This window comes from Phalacrocorax aristotelis, chromosome 3 (genome assembly GCF_949628215.1).
Source record: "Phalacrocorax aristotelis chromosome 3, bGulAri2.1, whole genome shotgun sequence".
Taxonomy (NCBI): domain Eukaryota; kingdom Metazoa; phylum Chordata; class Aves; order Suliformes; family Phalacrocoracidae; genus Phalacrocorax; species Phalacrocorax aristotelis.
This window is the reverse complement of record NC_134278.1, coordinates 121,327,624-121,342,049: the sequence shown is the minus strand read 5'-3', so window position 1 is coordinate 121,342,049 and position 14,426 is coordinate 121,327,624. Positions and strand designations below refer to the sequence as shown.

Here is a 14,426-nt window from a genome sequence, read left to right as displayed (position 1 = left end):
TTAACATCAGAATACATTTTAGGTTTCTCACCTTGTCAATCATTTTACGGGCTTCCATTTCTTCAGAATTGGGATTTTCCAACTCAATAGTGTAAGTACCTTTGTCACTCTGGTCATCCTCATTGTCCTTTTCAGTAGCAGCAGGAATATGTTGGCTTTTCAACTTTTTGTCCATCTCCTGGTTCTGACCAGGCCTATGGCCAAGGCTTCCCGAACTCCTTAACAATGCAGCTTGTAAGACAGGCAATGCAGCAGAGGGCTCTTCTGATTTTTGTTTTAAAAGTTTTGCATGAAGACCATGTACTGCTCTGTGATGCGATGAGCTAGCTTGAACAGATGAAGGGACTGCTTTCTCTCCTGACACAGGTTTCACTCTTTCAGATCGTGCATGAGGTATCGGAGAGGGAGATTCCGGGCACAGAGCTCCTACATTCTGAGAAAAAGAGTAAGAACGTCTCTTTCGAGGATGGTCTTCATCAAAAAACTCAATCATAAAGGCAGTCTGACTCAAACTGGCTTGCTCTTGCTGCTTTTCTGTGGAATGGACTTTCTGGTGTGACTTTTTCAGCTCTGTATGATGATGCCTTAAGTGCTCTTCAAGTGCTGCCCGCTTACTGTAATGCCGGTGTGCACCAGCATTTTCTGAATCGCTCTGTGTACCATCATCGTGCTTATTTCCTACAAACAAAGCAAAAGAATATATAGCACAATGAAACAAACAAACAAACCAAAAAACCCAACAAAACAACCCAACAAAAGAAACTAAGAAAGAAAGGATTTCAAATTGGTTTTCTGTTTGGACTCAAACAGCTTTCAGTACCTGGCTCCGGAAGTTTTGTTCAGCTCTTGGTAATGCATTCAACTTGCTATGAGTCAAACAATGAAACACTTTATCAGCTGATCAGTAACAGCAGTGCATCTGAATTAATCATTTCACAAAAATTCTCATCTCTGAATACTTATCAGTGACTTACAAAAGCCAGTATTTCACCAGCTGTACTATAGTATGTTTCTCAATTATATTATTTTGTTACACAGCCAGTTGATTACAAATGACTACTGAAAATTCTAGGCAGGGTTAAGAGGAAAAAGAAAACCCTACAATAGTCCTTCTGGTAGCTGAAAATACCAATTGAGAGCCACAGTTCATATTGTTGGATTCCTCACACAGTTACAACAGTTTATCATCAGGAATGTCTACTGAAAATTGGAATGAATTCTTTATTACTCTTTCCATGAAGTACAGTGATTTTCTCCATCATTCACTCCCCTCAGCTTCTGATGTACACATGCAAAATGGTTATTACTTATTCATTCCACAAACTACTTTGAGATCTATGAATAAGGTATACATATTTAATAAATCATAAATACACATATATTTTGTAACGACACCCGAAAATGCATGGAAGGCTGGATACTCATACACAGTAAGTCACATTTAACTCAGAGCAACCTCATGTACAATGAACGTGCCTACACTTCTAAGTTTTAGGTCAGTTCTTGGGAAGGAACAGTTTTACTTTCTTTAAACTCTTTTGGATCAAGCCTTATTCATAGATACACAAAACGTACAATTTATTTTTTTTTTTTATTCTCAAGAGGATAGCTTCTTAAAAGGTTTTCTTACTTGCATAGTTAGGATATGCAGCCACTACTCAGTTAAAGAGTAATCACCTATTGGGAAACATTACTTATCAGACTAATAGCACTGAATACATAGCTGAAATCCTAACTTATGTTCCTGCTTGCCATATAACATAATCTTAGCAGTGTGACTTCAGAACAGAATATTGTAAGAAAAAGCTGAGGAGAAAAAACCAAAGAGAGTTTTTTTCATCTAACTTTCAAAGCTGCTAGGTATATCCTCTACCTTTATGATTTGAAGAAGTACAAGTGAGAATACAAAAAGATCACAGAAGATTACAAAATTCAGCTATTTATTATGGCCATATGCACCCCATAAGTTATACATCTTTCAGATGAAAATTTATCAGGCTCCAAGGAGTTTCTCCCAGGAAAAGGCCTTGTTAACAAAGCCCCTCCTATTTATCACAGTGACATGGCTAATATTTTAAAGAATGTTCATTAATATGATATAGTATCATGAAGACCAAAGAATGCTCTGTGATATACTCTAGAAGAAATATTATCTTAATGCTAGCACATTGCTATAATTCTGTTTTTAAAATTGTATTTTTTAGCTTAATTTGGAAGAGTCAGCCTTAAAAAGGAGATGTTTCATGAGTAAGACAAAGCACATTGTACCCAGTCCCAACTGGTTTAAGAGCTAGACGTGATAAAGTTGCAGAATGAAGAAAACCGGGAATTGCAGAGTTAACCTGCTGGAATTAAAATCCAAAAATAAGAGACACTTGAAAAAGTTCTTCAGAAGTTCTCATTCTGAAAGTTTGAATTGTCACTGGAATCTTCATCTGAACATCAAAGCTACTTTCTCCTCTACTCTGCTAAGTGGCATCCAAAAGAAAGTACACTTTTCACACTTAACATTTGATTTTATTTTATTTGAAGTGTCACTGCTACAGTAATCACCTGCAACTCCATTCAACAGCAGCATTCTTATAAATACAATATTCTGCAAGCTTAGTATAAAAATTGAAGCTCTTGGTCTATTTCAGATTCCTGACTCAAACTTGACTCCATCATACATGATCAATTTAAGCAAAATTATTATATGATGTATTCTTTGCTGTAAATTATTTTCTTAGAGCACGTGAATATTCACAGAACATACACTATTGGAAGAGTTGCTAAAAGCACAAATTGAACTTCAGAGCTTCGGTTCTAAAAAGCAATTCAGCTTTTTAAAGGAATGCAATAGAAAAAGTGAACTATATAAAATTTAACTAAGGTTTGGGTTTTTTCCTTTTCCCTTTCAAGATCAATGTTTCAAATACCTGATGTTTTCTGCTGTCCTAGAATATCTCCAATTAATATACTTATTGTAAGATTATTCAAGATTTGGTTTTGTATCCTCTTTTTAAGACTTAATATTGCAGTAAAGTTTCCCAGCACAGATCCTTGCACACATGTGGAGTATCTGTGATTTCAACTGAACTCCACAAGGGCTCAGGGATCTACTCACTGGATGCTGGTGAGGAATCTTTGCTTTCAGAAATAAACATAGCTGGAATTATTCACTTTACCTTTCAGTCTCTTCAAGTACACTGGAACATCACTCTTAATACTTTTGGAATCCTCCTCTGTTGGTTCCCATATCATTCTAGGAGGATTGTTCTGTGCTAGCCAATCTGCTACTTTGCTCTCTGCAGCCATCATCACTGTTTGAAGCCCAGGCAGGTCCTGACCACTGGACGAAGAAGGCTTTTTTGACTTGTGGCGCTGTTCTGATGTGAATTTTGTCACGTGATCTTTGATTGTTACTTTTCCTGGAGTGTTGTCATCAAATTCAATGGTAAATGAAGCATGCCCTGCACCGGCTGCATGGGAGCTTTGGGTGTCTTTTGTTGAAATTTCATGAACAGTGCTCTCTGCTACCTGCGAAGGTTGCTGGAATTCTTTTGTAGGGATTTCAAAATAACTTGGCTCCCTACAGAAAGGATAAAGTTCTTCACTTGCAGCTGCAGATTGCTCCTCAGCTTGCTTGGCATCTGTGCTGCATCCTATTAAGGAAAAAAAAAAAAAAATTTCACAATACTTGGGAACTTCAGGTTCTTCAAGAAGTTTCCAGACTCCTGTAAAGGCTGTTTGAGTAATTTCTGGAATAAATGGTAAGATTGTAGAGAAGATCGAGCAACATAGTTCTGGAAAATTATTCCAGAGTTACATATCAAAGTATTACTGAAAAGACAGCACAAGCTTTGGCTGTAAGGAGTGCAAAGTGGCAAAAAGCTCACTTAGAATTTGCCAAAGGAAATTTCCATTCCAAAAATGTTTAGATGATGTAAACCTCAGATGAGTTAACAGCACATGGAAAACAGGTAAATAACACTAGGGAAATAGATGATAATTATGGCAATTCCAATCTATTGGAAAAATATCAAATCAAGGTGTCCCCAGAACCAGCTTTCATCCCCTGCAGTATGGACAGCTGGTATAATTTTGTTTGGTAAAATTCTTTGGAAAAATGATTCACACATTAATGCAATATCAACATTAATTCTGGCTTGAAAAGTTTAACACTGATAAGCATTCAGAATGTGTTTTGGAATTCAAACACTTTGTTTCTACAAAAGATAAAACCAAAGAATTGAGCTAAATCCTACTGTCATCTGCTCTTATTTTACTTGTTTCTGTAAGTTGTAGATGAACAGAAAAAGTAACAATAGCTGGAAGCATGCGGAATGTTACCAAACCATGCTCTAACTGGGTAAAGAAAGCAGAATGTGGAAAAAGCACGGGGTAGCAATTTAAAGTCCGACTGTATAGCCTGTACAAAGCTTCTTGTGGTTGTAGCAAAGCTACCAATGCACCTTTAAGAAAACAAACCTTCTGGTTGCATTTCATGAACTAGTAAGCTAGCCAAAATACCTGGTGTAGAGTTGTGCTATAAGCTACAGAAGCTTGAGATGTTAGATGGCAAGTTACATTCCAGCAAAAGAATTCTGAATAGTCCCTACGTGAGATATCATAAACCACATTAAGATGTTTTAGGTTGCAAGTAAAGGAATAAGAATGCAATTAATAGATTTCTGGCACTAAAAATAGCCACACTATATCAGCTGAGACAGTTAACATTTGTGTATGGAACAGTACACAGTATATGCAGTAAGGTAGCAATAGAAACATTTATACTAGAGTCAGGAGTTTAAGGGGGTAAAGGATGCAGGATGGCAAAATGCACAATGCTGTTCTTCACAAGCACATGCTCCTTGTGAAGATTTAGGACAAGGTTAAAAAGTTAAAAAATAAAAAAGGATGGCAATTTGATACAGGGAAATAGAACTAATTAAGGGACAGCACAATAGCTGGAAAAGTTAAAAAAAGAATGATGTTATGGAATGATAACAAAAATAATACTCATCCTTTATTATTGCCATGCTTGGATACCAACATGTTAGAACAACCCTAATGAAGTAACACAGCTTTTTTTCATTTATTTAATCTAAAAGTAGCTGTTGCAAACATAAAATATGTTCAGAATTCAGACAGTTTTTATATTGTGCTGTTGCATTCCAAGAATACCCTAGCTAATGCTTTTCACTGCACTGTCAGCTATCTCACCTCTGTGGTTTTCAGTCAATGCAACAGCAACTCACTACTCCCCTCCCTGGGAAATGGAATGCCTTTTTAGTCCCCTTCTGGAAAACATTTCTGCCAGCAGACAAACAATATAGAATGAATATATTTTACTGATGCAAAGGTCACTAAAAAAAGCTTCTATGCTTAGACAGAAAATGTACAGAAATACACAAAAGTCACACTTTGCAGCTACTAGAATTTAGGTAAACTACCATCACTGTTTGTTTGTTTCCAGGTAATGAGCTGGATGGAATGGATCAAGCTCTAGTAGGATCAAACCTAGAGCCAGGATCCTTACAGTATGCAACACAGGACATTGAACAGGAGAGTAATCCACCAGGGAGTCAGTTCATTGTACCTTATTTTTTTTCCTATGGTTCTATTCAGGGCTTCAAGACTACAATTTGACATAATTCCTGTAACCAATATTTAAGCAAGATATAGCGTTCAATGCTCCTTCAAAAGATAACTGGCAAATACGTACATTTTGAGAAATATTTCTACTTTTGAGCCAGGTAAAAGCAATCTACTGGCCACAAAATAAATATTTTTCAGTAAATATGAAATAACAGATTCATCACCATCTTTTGAAAATTGTAAGATTGTAGCCAAACTGCATCAGATGTATGGTAGGCTTGGATGGGGGGGATCTATAACATTGGCTTGACAGCATTGAGGGACAACTTCACAAAAAAATTTTCCTTGTGAAACTTGCTTGCAGCAAATTTAACATTTTAAATCAACTGTTTATATATAATGATATGTACAGTATTTGATTCTAATAGTTTTTATTTAAAAGATGCTATATCATTTGAATCTAAATTATGACAGTACGCTTAATCAAAAGTGAGAACAACTATAAATTGTAAATTTTTCTAAACTAGAAAAATTCTTAGAAATGATACAATGAAAAGTGTGAAGTACAAGTTAATTTTAATTACTTAAAAATCCTACTTTCAGTCTGAAGTACTTGCATTTTTAGAAGAGTTAAATACATCAGAATTGATTAGAATAAGGAATTTAAAACAATGAAGAAACAAAAAAATTAATATAGAGCCTGATCTGAACCATCCTTTGGAATTTTTCACCCAAATTCTAAATGCAAGTCCTTACAGCTTTCTAAATATTACCAGGAGTGATCTATAAAATAGCCTTACCTTTGAAATCCTATTATAAAAAGTCATCTGCCAAGATGAAGGAAATTACATATCAGACTAAATACTTTAAGAGAAAATCCTCAAGCAAATACTGAAGAAAGTGGTCGCCACAGTTCTATAATTTTTAAACAGAACAAGCATAGTATCTGTACAGCAAAAAAGGCAGTTGTGTGGAATTGAAAGTGTGTTTTGGGAAAATGAGGCCGGATGGGTTCTGAACTGGCAAGAGGGAAAGGAAAGGGGCAGGAAAGAACCAGGGTATCTGTAAAGGAGTCGCTCTCATTCTACATAGGTCTAGAGCTACAAAAGCCAACTGTGCAACAGTTTCTCCAAGGCAAGAAAGGAAGCACTAGCTGTAGCTGCTACTCAGGTGTAGCAACACTATTAATGAAATAACGAGTCTAAGAGAGGCTAAGAGGGAAACTATGTTATATTTGGGAAATCATAGGCTTAACCCAATGGAGATGCAGGGAGATTCTTTGCTAGAATAGTCTCAGACATGATCATCAGAAAAGAAACATTCACTTTATATTGTTAGCAAAATTCATTACACCTCCTAGGAATTTTAGATTAAGAAATAAAACTTAAAAAATCAGTTACATACACAGTCAGAATCTTAAAATTTTACTTGCCAGCCTGGACAAGAAATGCCATAGATGTTCTGTGCTATTCAACACAATCTATCAGATACGCAATAAAATGCCTGTGTATTTGAATGTATTATTATCTGCAAATATAGGATGAAGCCCCAGAAAATATTTTGCAGTCTTGAGATTTTTTAGAAATGTTCTTTTTTTCTACCTTAAAAATACAATTTTTAAAATAAATCGCGTGAAAGAAAATTATCTGAAATTTAAAAAGCACTTCTTGAAAAAATGTCTGTAAACCTGGAGCAAAATATTTATGTGCAGAAGGTATAAGAAGCAGCCAAAATATCATAATTACACAATACCCCAAAATATTTTTTATATGTTAGCTTTATATTTGGTACTGTGCAATGGTATGTTTAATGAAAAGAAGCTGAAGTTAGTGCTTTCAAACATGTAACAGAATTTCTGGTTTTCCTTTCTCCTCTCCATATTACTACTTTTTATTTCCCACTTACCTTTTAGGTTCTTTTTTCCTTTATGGCTGAAGCATATTTTTCATTTGTTATTTAAAGACAAGATTGTGAAAAATACATGTAATGGTTCACCTTGTATTAAATAAGAAAATCTTTGTCTTTTAATGTTGTCACAACCTGTCTCTGGATGAAGTAACATCAAAATTGCTCTCTCTAAATAAAAACATAAAATAGTAGTGTATAGAAACATAATATAGTAGTGTATAGAAATTTAACTGCATGCTTTAAAGGAGTTAAAGTTAAAAAAGTGCAAAACTAATCTTACTTAGGTATATTGCTGTGATGGCTCTAAAAAGTTCTGTAAGCTCCCTGTGACAAACAGTGCACATTTGCTGCTATAGCTTTGCAAAGCAAGCCTTACGTATGCAGAACTTGCATGTATTCCAGGCCAAAGCTCTTCAAAATTCCAGGACAAACTGCTAGGAACTTTAAGGTTAATACAAGTGATTAAACATGTGTGTGTCATCTCCTACACATAGTGATTACACTGGATTTTCTAAAATAACAGTTGGCCTGCTTTACATTAAAATTACACTGTTTCTTAAATGTAAGGAACATTTGATATATTGTTACACAATGCTGGAATTAAAAAAATACCTCAAGCCAAATGGAAAAATCACTTCAGATTCTTAAAGCCTGTTTAAAAATTTCTTTCTATGTTTTCTCAGATTTCTGGTAAAGGCATTAATGATGTAAAATTCTACAACTACTAGTGAGATCAACAGAGAATGCAGTTTTTGCTTTTCCTGGAAGCAAGAGTATAACACATGGAAATAATAATTACACACCCCCTAAACTTGCCAATAACATACAAGTTTAACAGCTGCAGCGTAGATAAAGTCACACCATAGGTGTATATGCAACCTTTCATTCTAATACAGACTAGTAGATCTATCTATGTATCATAAAATTAAAACAACATGCATGTCTGAAAAAAAGCAGAATTTTTTTTTCTTTTTCAAGTTTTCTGGGATATTCTGCTCTGTTTGTAAACAATTTCCACTAGCGAGTTTCTGTTGTGATAGAAAGACAGTAACATTGAAATAATCTTATTAACTTGAGACTATAAAGACTAATTGTCTATAGTTGGCTTAGCAGAAACAAATCTCCTGTTTCAGTCTCCTCATTAAACCTTGCCCCATCTGTTATAATTCATGCCTTCTTTTCTATTCGGTGAATAATCATGTAGCAATTCATTAAAGCATGAAGCGGATTCTTCATAGGATTAATTTGTGAAAATTATATCAGGCTTTATCGATTTGAGTTACTGAACAAAAGGTTTAAGAATTTATGTACATGAATTCACCTGTAATGTACCTACTTTAGGCAGTTTATATAAAGAAGCATGTTCCAAACTGGTGTTTTAAATACTTTAAATACTTTAAAGTTAATTTTTATTTTTAAAATATCCAAACATGACAGTCTTATGAAGTTTCTAATTTCCTTTCATTAATGTACTTCTTTGTATTGATTTCCAATAATTATATTGATCTATGTTATAACACCTAATGCGTGAAGAAAATATCGAAATATTTTCATGAACTGTAACTGTAGGCCAAAGGGACCCAAAAACCTTATGTCTTTTATTTTACAATTGTATGAAAATATTCAGGATATTTTTTGCACACTTCTACAGACATAGTTAGTCTTCTGAGATTGAGGAAATGTGTCCGTAGAGGCAAATGTCCACTCTTAGCTGGTCTGTCTTCTCGGGCTTTCTGCCAACACTACCAAAAACATCTACAACAGTCAAAATCAGACTAGTAAAACATACAATTAATGTCTAAGCAGAGGTTAAGTGATCCGAGATAACTAACTCAGTTGTCTATACATGGGATTTTCATTCCACATCCTCCCAAGTTAAATTGTTTTGCAAAAATGTCAGGTTTTGGTTTTTTCCCAGCAGTGTCTTCCTGTAACATTTCACATAAGCTTTTGTTTAGTATGTGCTTATTCTAACTGAATTCCATTCTTGCAGACTTACTAGTCTCTCAGTTTGAGGAAACACAAGCTCTTCCTACACTATCCGTACATTAGTTCTACTCCTAGGAGACCAATTCATGATTAAAAAGCAACAACATAAACAAAAGGGATTTCTAACATATGTTGTACATTTTCAAAAAAAGGAATGTTTTATTTGCCAGGAAGACTCCAGCCCCAAATTCTATTTTTATATATAGTGTATGTATCCAGAAAACAAGCAAACAAAACCAGTTAAACACTGTAGAAAACACTAGTCCACCTTATCTATTCATCATTTACCTTATTATGACTTCACTAAGGCAAAGCATTGCAAAAATATCCCCGTAACTGAAGTTCTGTATAGAACAAACTTAATTTTATTACTGAAACAGACTACACCTTCTTGATTCATTTGAGAGGAAGTTGGTATCTTATTTTTCTTCAAACTCAGGAACTAAGACAGAAGCACTGATCACTTTCTGAAAAAATCTCTTGGTAAAATAAATACAGGAGCATGCAAACCATTTGATGCAATATTGCTTTTGAAAAAGCAATTTACAACTATGAAAAAAAAGAAAGAATAGGCATGCTACTAAATAGAAGCTGGAATCTTGTGTCATACCTTGTTAATGGCATGGCACCAAACCCACAGACTTCAGGATATTACTTTTTAATAATCCAATATTTAATGAGGGCAAATAACGTGCTTGTTTTTTTAAATTAAAACAATGAATAGATATACAAAAGTATAAAAGGTTTAATGAATTAATATTTTTGTTACATTAGTTTGCTACAGACATGGAATCTAAGCAATAAAAAACCAGATACTAGAGACTTTACCATCCCTGTTTTGGCCTATACAGCAAGATAGAGTCACGGGTTTCACAGCCAACAGTTAATGCTTCCTGTGATCTCGAAAGTAAGGTGAATCACATGGCTACCAAGTCTGTCAGTGGCAAGACTGGAAGGCAAGGACTTAATTCTTTTTCTTTGTAACTGACGACTTACTCATTTTTGCTTTTTGTTGAGAAAAACGGAAGTGGGACATCTAACAGTCATTATTATTGCCATTAGGAACAAAATTTGTCATTTCTTAGGAATGCTTGGAAGTGTTTGAAGAACACATTTCTAGACAAGACTTGAACTGTAGAGTTACAGATTACTAACGCAGGATATTAAAACCCGTACTTAGAAAGCCTCCATATGAGCACATAATAGCATACTCTACTCATGCTGTGTATGGCAGTGAAATTTTTCACCAAAAACCCCAACCAAATAAGAAGGCATTCTATAACTGTACTGCATTATGATGCAGTTCTTTTATATGCAACAAAGTTGTTTAAGTTGCACAAAAACTGTCACTAATTTAAATGTTTTCACCTGGTTTCTTCCTACTCGTCCAAATCTTAAGGGACTGACTTTACTGTCTAGTCATGACAACTTTAGACTAATATGAAAAAGGTCATTAAAACCTATGACAAAAAGCTAACTCCAAAGACACTGACTTCATTACATCGAAGGCTTAATACGGTTTGATTTTATACGTTTTTAGAGCTTACACCAATTCCTGCAAAATACAATTCATGATAAGCAAGGCAAGTACTATTAGAGGAAGAGAGAAATCCCCACCTCAGTTGAAGTATTTTAAAAAACTCCAAACTTAAAAGTGTTGGGCCTTAAATGAGTATCTAAACAGCTAAACATACATGACTTTTGTCCTAATGTGAGTAAGTTTTAAGGTTATTCTCTTTATTAGAATAGCAGTCACTTTAGTTATATGCCTGATGATAGATTTAGAAACCTAATTATAGACAATGAGATTTAAGTTTTGGCAATACATACTGTGTATAGACAAGCTAACTAGAGAAGAAAAAAAATCTGTATTATGGGGAAATAAACATTACCAGTTTAACTTTAGACTACGCAAATCTTTACTGCAAGAACTATAAAGTGTAATTTCCACTAATGCAGGATTACTGAATTACAAGAGAGAATGTTAGCATAGATCACCTTATATAGCTAAAAGTTTAACACAAAAATAATACAGCACCATTTATTTTCAGAAATTATTTTGATAAAATATCCCTATGCCTTCTCTAATTTTGAGCATATAAAATGTCTGATACTGATTACCTTGATAAATAAGACACACTGGTTCAGGTAACATTATTTTGTGTATTTACTGATAAATTGTATTATATACTAGAAAACTGATATATTAGATGTGAAATTGGTCTCTGGAAATGCATAGTTTCTCACAGAATAAATTTTTAAACTAACTTAATTTTAATAGGCTCTCATCTATGCAAACTGTCCATGAAACTTCCAAACATTCATTTCTGTTTAGTTCCCTAGTTAAGAATATACATACTTTACTAAAGACCACAAATGCCATAAAAATAAGACAACAGACTTACCTGAAGCCCCCGTCTCATGCATTTTTTCTTCATGCTTGCTATCTGGCTTACGACCACTTTTTTCATCAGCTTCATCATCACCCCACCAGGCTGGCTGTCCATACAAAGGTGTTCCACGAGGCATGGCAGAAAGATCTATAAATTCAGCCCAAAGCAGAGGAAATTATGTTTCTGTTTAGTTGTGATATTTAGGTTAAAATAAAATGAAGAGAGAGTCATTTGCTTGGGTTGTTTCTCCTGGAAGCTGAAGTGAGTTGGTTGCACGCATTTGCCGAAATACAAAACAAACTTGGAGGCTGGATAACTGATCTGGGTTCTAAATATAAAAGCTTACTAATGACCTGATCAAAACTTCTGGCACAAACGTTTCTGCAAAGGCAACTGACATCTCTTATTGCTACCCTGATATATCTGTAAACATTACTTTCTGCTTTCAGTTTGCAGTCATTAGTACAGCAATACATTCCTAAAAGCCGTCCACTGCTATTTCTGTGAGAAGATTCTCACTTTTACCCACATTGACCTTTCAGTGAAATCTGAACTCACTGCATGAAAAACTGATCAAATTTTGCAATGTTGCCAAGGTTCCAAATTGCTGACAGCTACTACAGAGTGCTGAAAGTTACCTTGTGTAAAACAACTGAGCTCAACCATTTTTTTTTAAAGGCAGTAGTTACATTACAGTACAATAAAAAATGCTGTTTCTTATATAGGATGTATACACATGATTAATCTCATTTAAATGCAAAGATTAAATAAGAAAAAAACACAGTGATATAATTAAGATTTCTACCTTGATGATAAATTGACTGGGTAAGTTTTGACCTGCTCTCTTGGGAGGATACTTCACCCTACTGAGATTTCTCTGTACTAGTATAACACAGAGGTTCTGAAGATACTTTAAACAGTCTTTGTATAAAATAACATGATCTGTTCAAATCCAACTTAGTAGCTTGTCTGTTACTTTGCCTATTACGAATTTCAACATTTTTATTTGGCGTTTTATTCACTGCCATTCCAAAAATGATATATAATTACATAGCCATGCCAGAAGTTTCAATATGATTTGAAGATACTAAGCACGTCTTTTTTTTTAAACAGCATTAAACTTTACTCAATACCGAATTGTTTTTAAAAACTTGATGGCTGATGCTTGTGCACTGGACTAGCAATAGCAAACAGCTATGCATACCTACAGCAGCAGTAAGAGAATTAGTCCCCAAAAAGCTTCTGGCTTCTGAGAGTTGCACTCTAATACAAACCCCACTCATTAACTGTGACTGTTATTTTTTGGAAGAGTAAAGAGAAAAATGGAAAGTGAGGATAGAAAACTCCACTGTGCCACTTTGTGAAAATTTAAAAGGACCCAAATGCTGAAAAAGCCATATTCAATAGGAACACTGAAGCACTAGATAGGCCTTATTGACCCTGAATAGGATGCTAGATCAGCCAACAAAATAAACAGATGAATTAGTTATATCACAGAATCCTATATGTGGGGAAGAGGACCCTCTGAAGAATGTCCTCTAGAAGAACAGATTAAACCTAAACAAAACAGTACAGCCTTGACCTAAGGAGTCAGATGTAGTCAGCTCCTTATTAAGGAAGCACATACCTGATTTCTTTCTCATTCTTGTGGTTATCTCCTGTAGTAACATGTAACACAGCAAGTTACTACAAGATTAACAATAAACTTCAGCAAGCCTCACACTGAAGTTAAGACACCTGCAGCATAGCCACCATGACACATTACATAAATATGAAAGATGATGTAGAAACAAGACGGAAGCTACAGTTTCTACAAATTTTAAAACCACAATAGGACACTTTGGTTCTATCCTGACGCATCTAGCAAATGCTAATATCTATAAAACAAACAAACCCACGCCCCTCCCATTTAATATGGAGGGAAAAAAAAGGCATACTTGACAATGGTGGTAGTGAAAAATGAAAAGCACAAACTGTTCCTGAAAAAATATTTTCAGTTAAACCACATAAACCAGCACATTTTCCTGCCACAAATGTTGGAAGTTTGTGATTTTGGGAAACAGAAATGCAAAAATCTGATAAATGCTCTGATGAAAACTCCCCTTGAGTTTTCTTAACATGTAGATACTACAGTAAAAAAGGCAGCAATTCAGTTCCAAAAGTTATTAATTATCCTTAAAGTATGTTTAAAATTTCACATATGTGGAGTTTTTACTACCTATATAAATTCACAACCATCCTAGCAAAGCAGATAAATGTCCTTGCCAAGTTTGTGTGCTTCTGCAGCAAAGATGAACCTTACCCATTGATTTCTCTTCAGGTTTCAGTGCTTCTGTAGTTTTGTGGTGCAATTCAGCTGTGGAGTCTGTTACCTTGGACTCTGAGATTTTGGAGTTTGTTTGCTTCGACCCTTCTGCCTCTGAAGATTTTTGGGATAACTGGAGTTGACTTGTGAATTTTTCATGCTACATGGCATTAAATAGAGAAAAAAAAACAAAAACAACACCCTCAAAGAGTGAGAAAAAATCCTGTGTTACCAATAACTACAGAATGGAA

The 14,426-nt window shown here is 34.7% G+C and overlaps 1 protein-coding gene across 9 annotated transcripts in view; it reads right to left on the bottom strand.

Annotated features, from left to right (window-relative positions):
- The window catches only part of CEP170 (centrosomal protein 170), a 107,469-nt gene that overhangs the window by 58,114 nt on the left and 34,929 nt on the right, over positions 1-14,426 (bottom strand). For all 9 annotated transcript variants that reach the window (XM_075089377.1, XM_075089379.1, XM_075089383.1 and 6 more), the window contains exons 6-9: positions 14,173-14,335; positions 11,883-12,017; positions 3,168-3,644; positions 32-678 (exon numbers count right to left, since the gene is read on the bottom strand). In XM_075089377.1, coding sequence (XP_074945478.1) covers positions 32-678; positions 3,168-3,644; positions 11,883-12,017; positions 14,173-14,335 — 1,422 coding nt within the window. The remainder of the gene's footprint in view (positions 1-31; positions 679-3,167; positions 3,645-11,882; positions 12,018-14,172; positions 14,336-14,426) is intronic.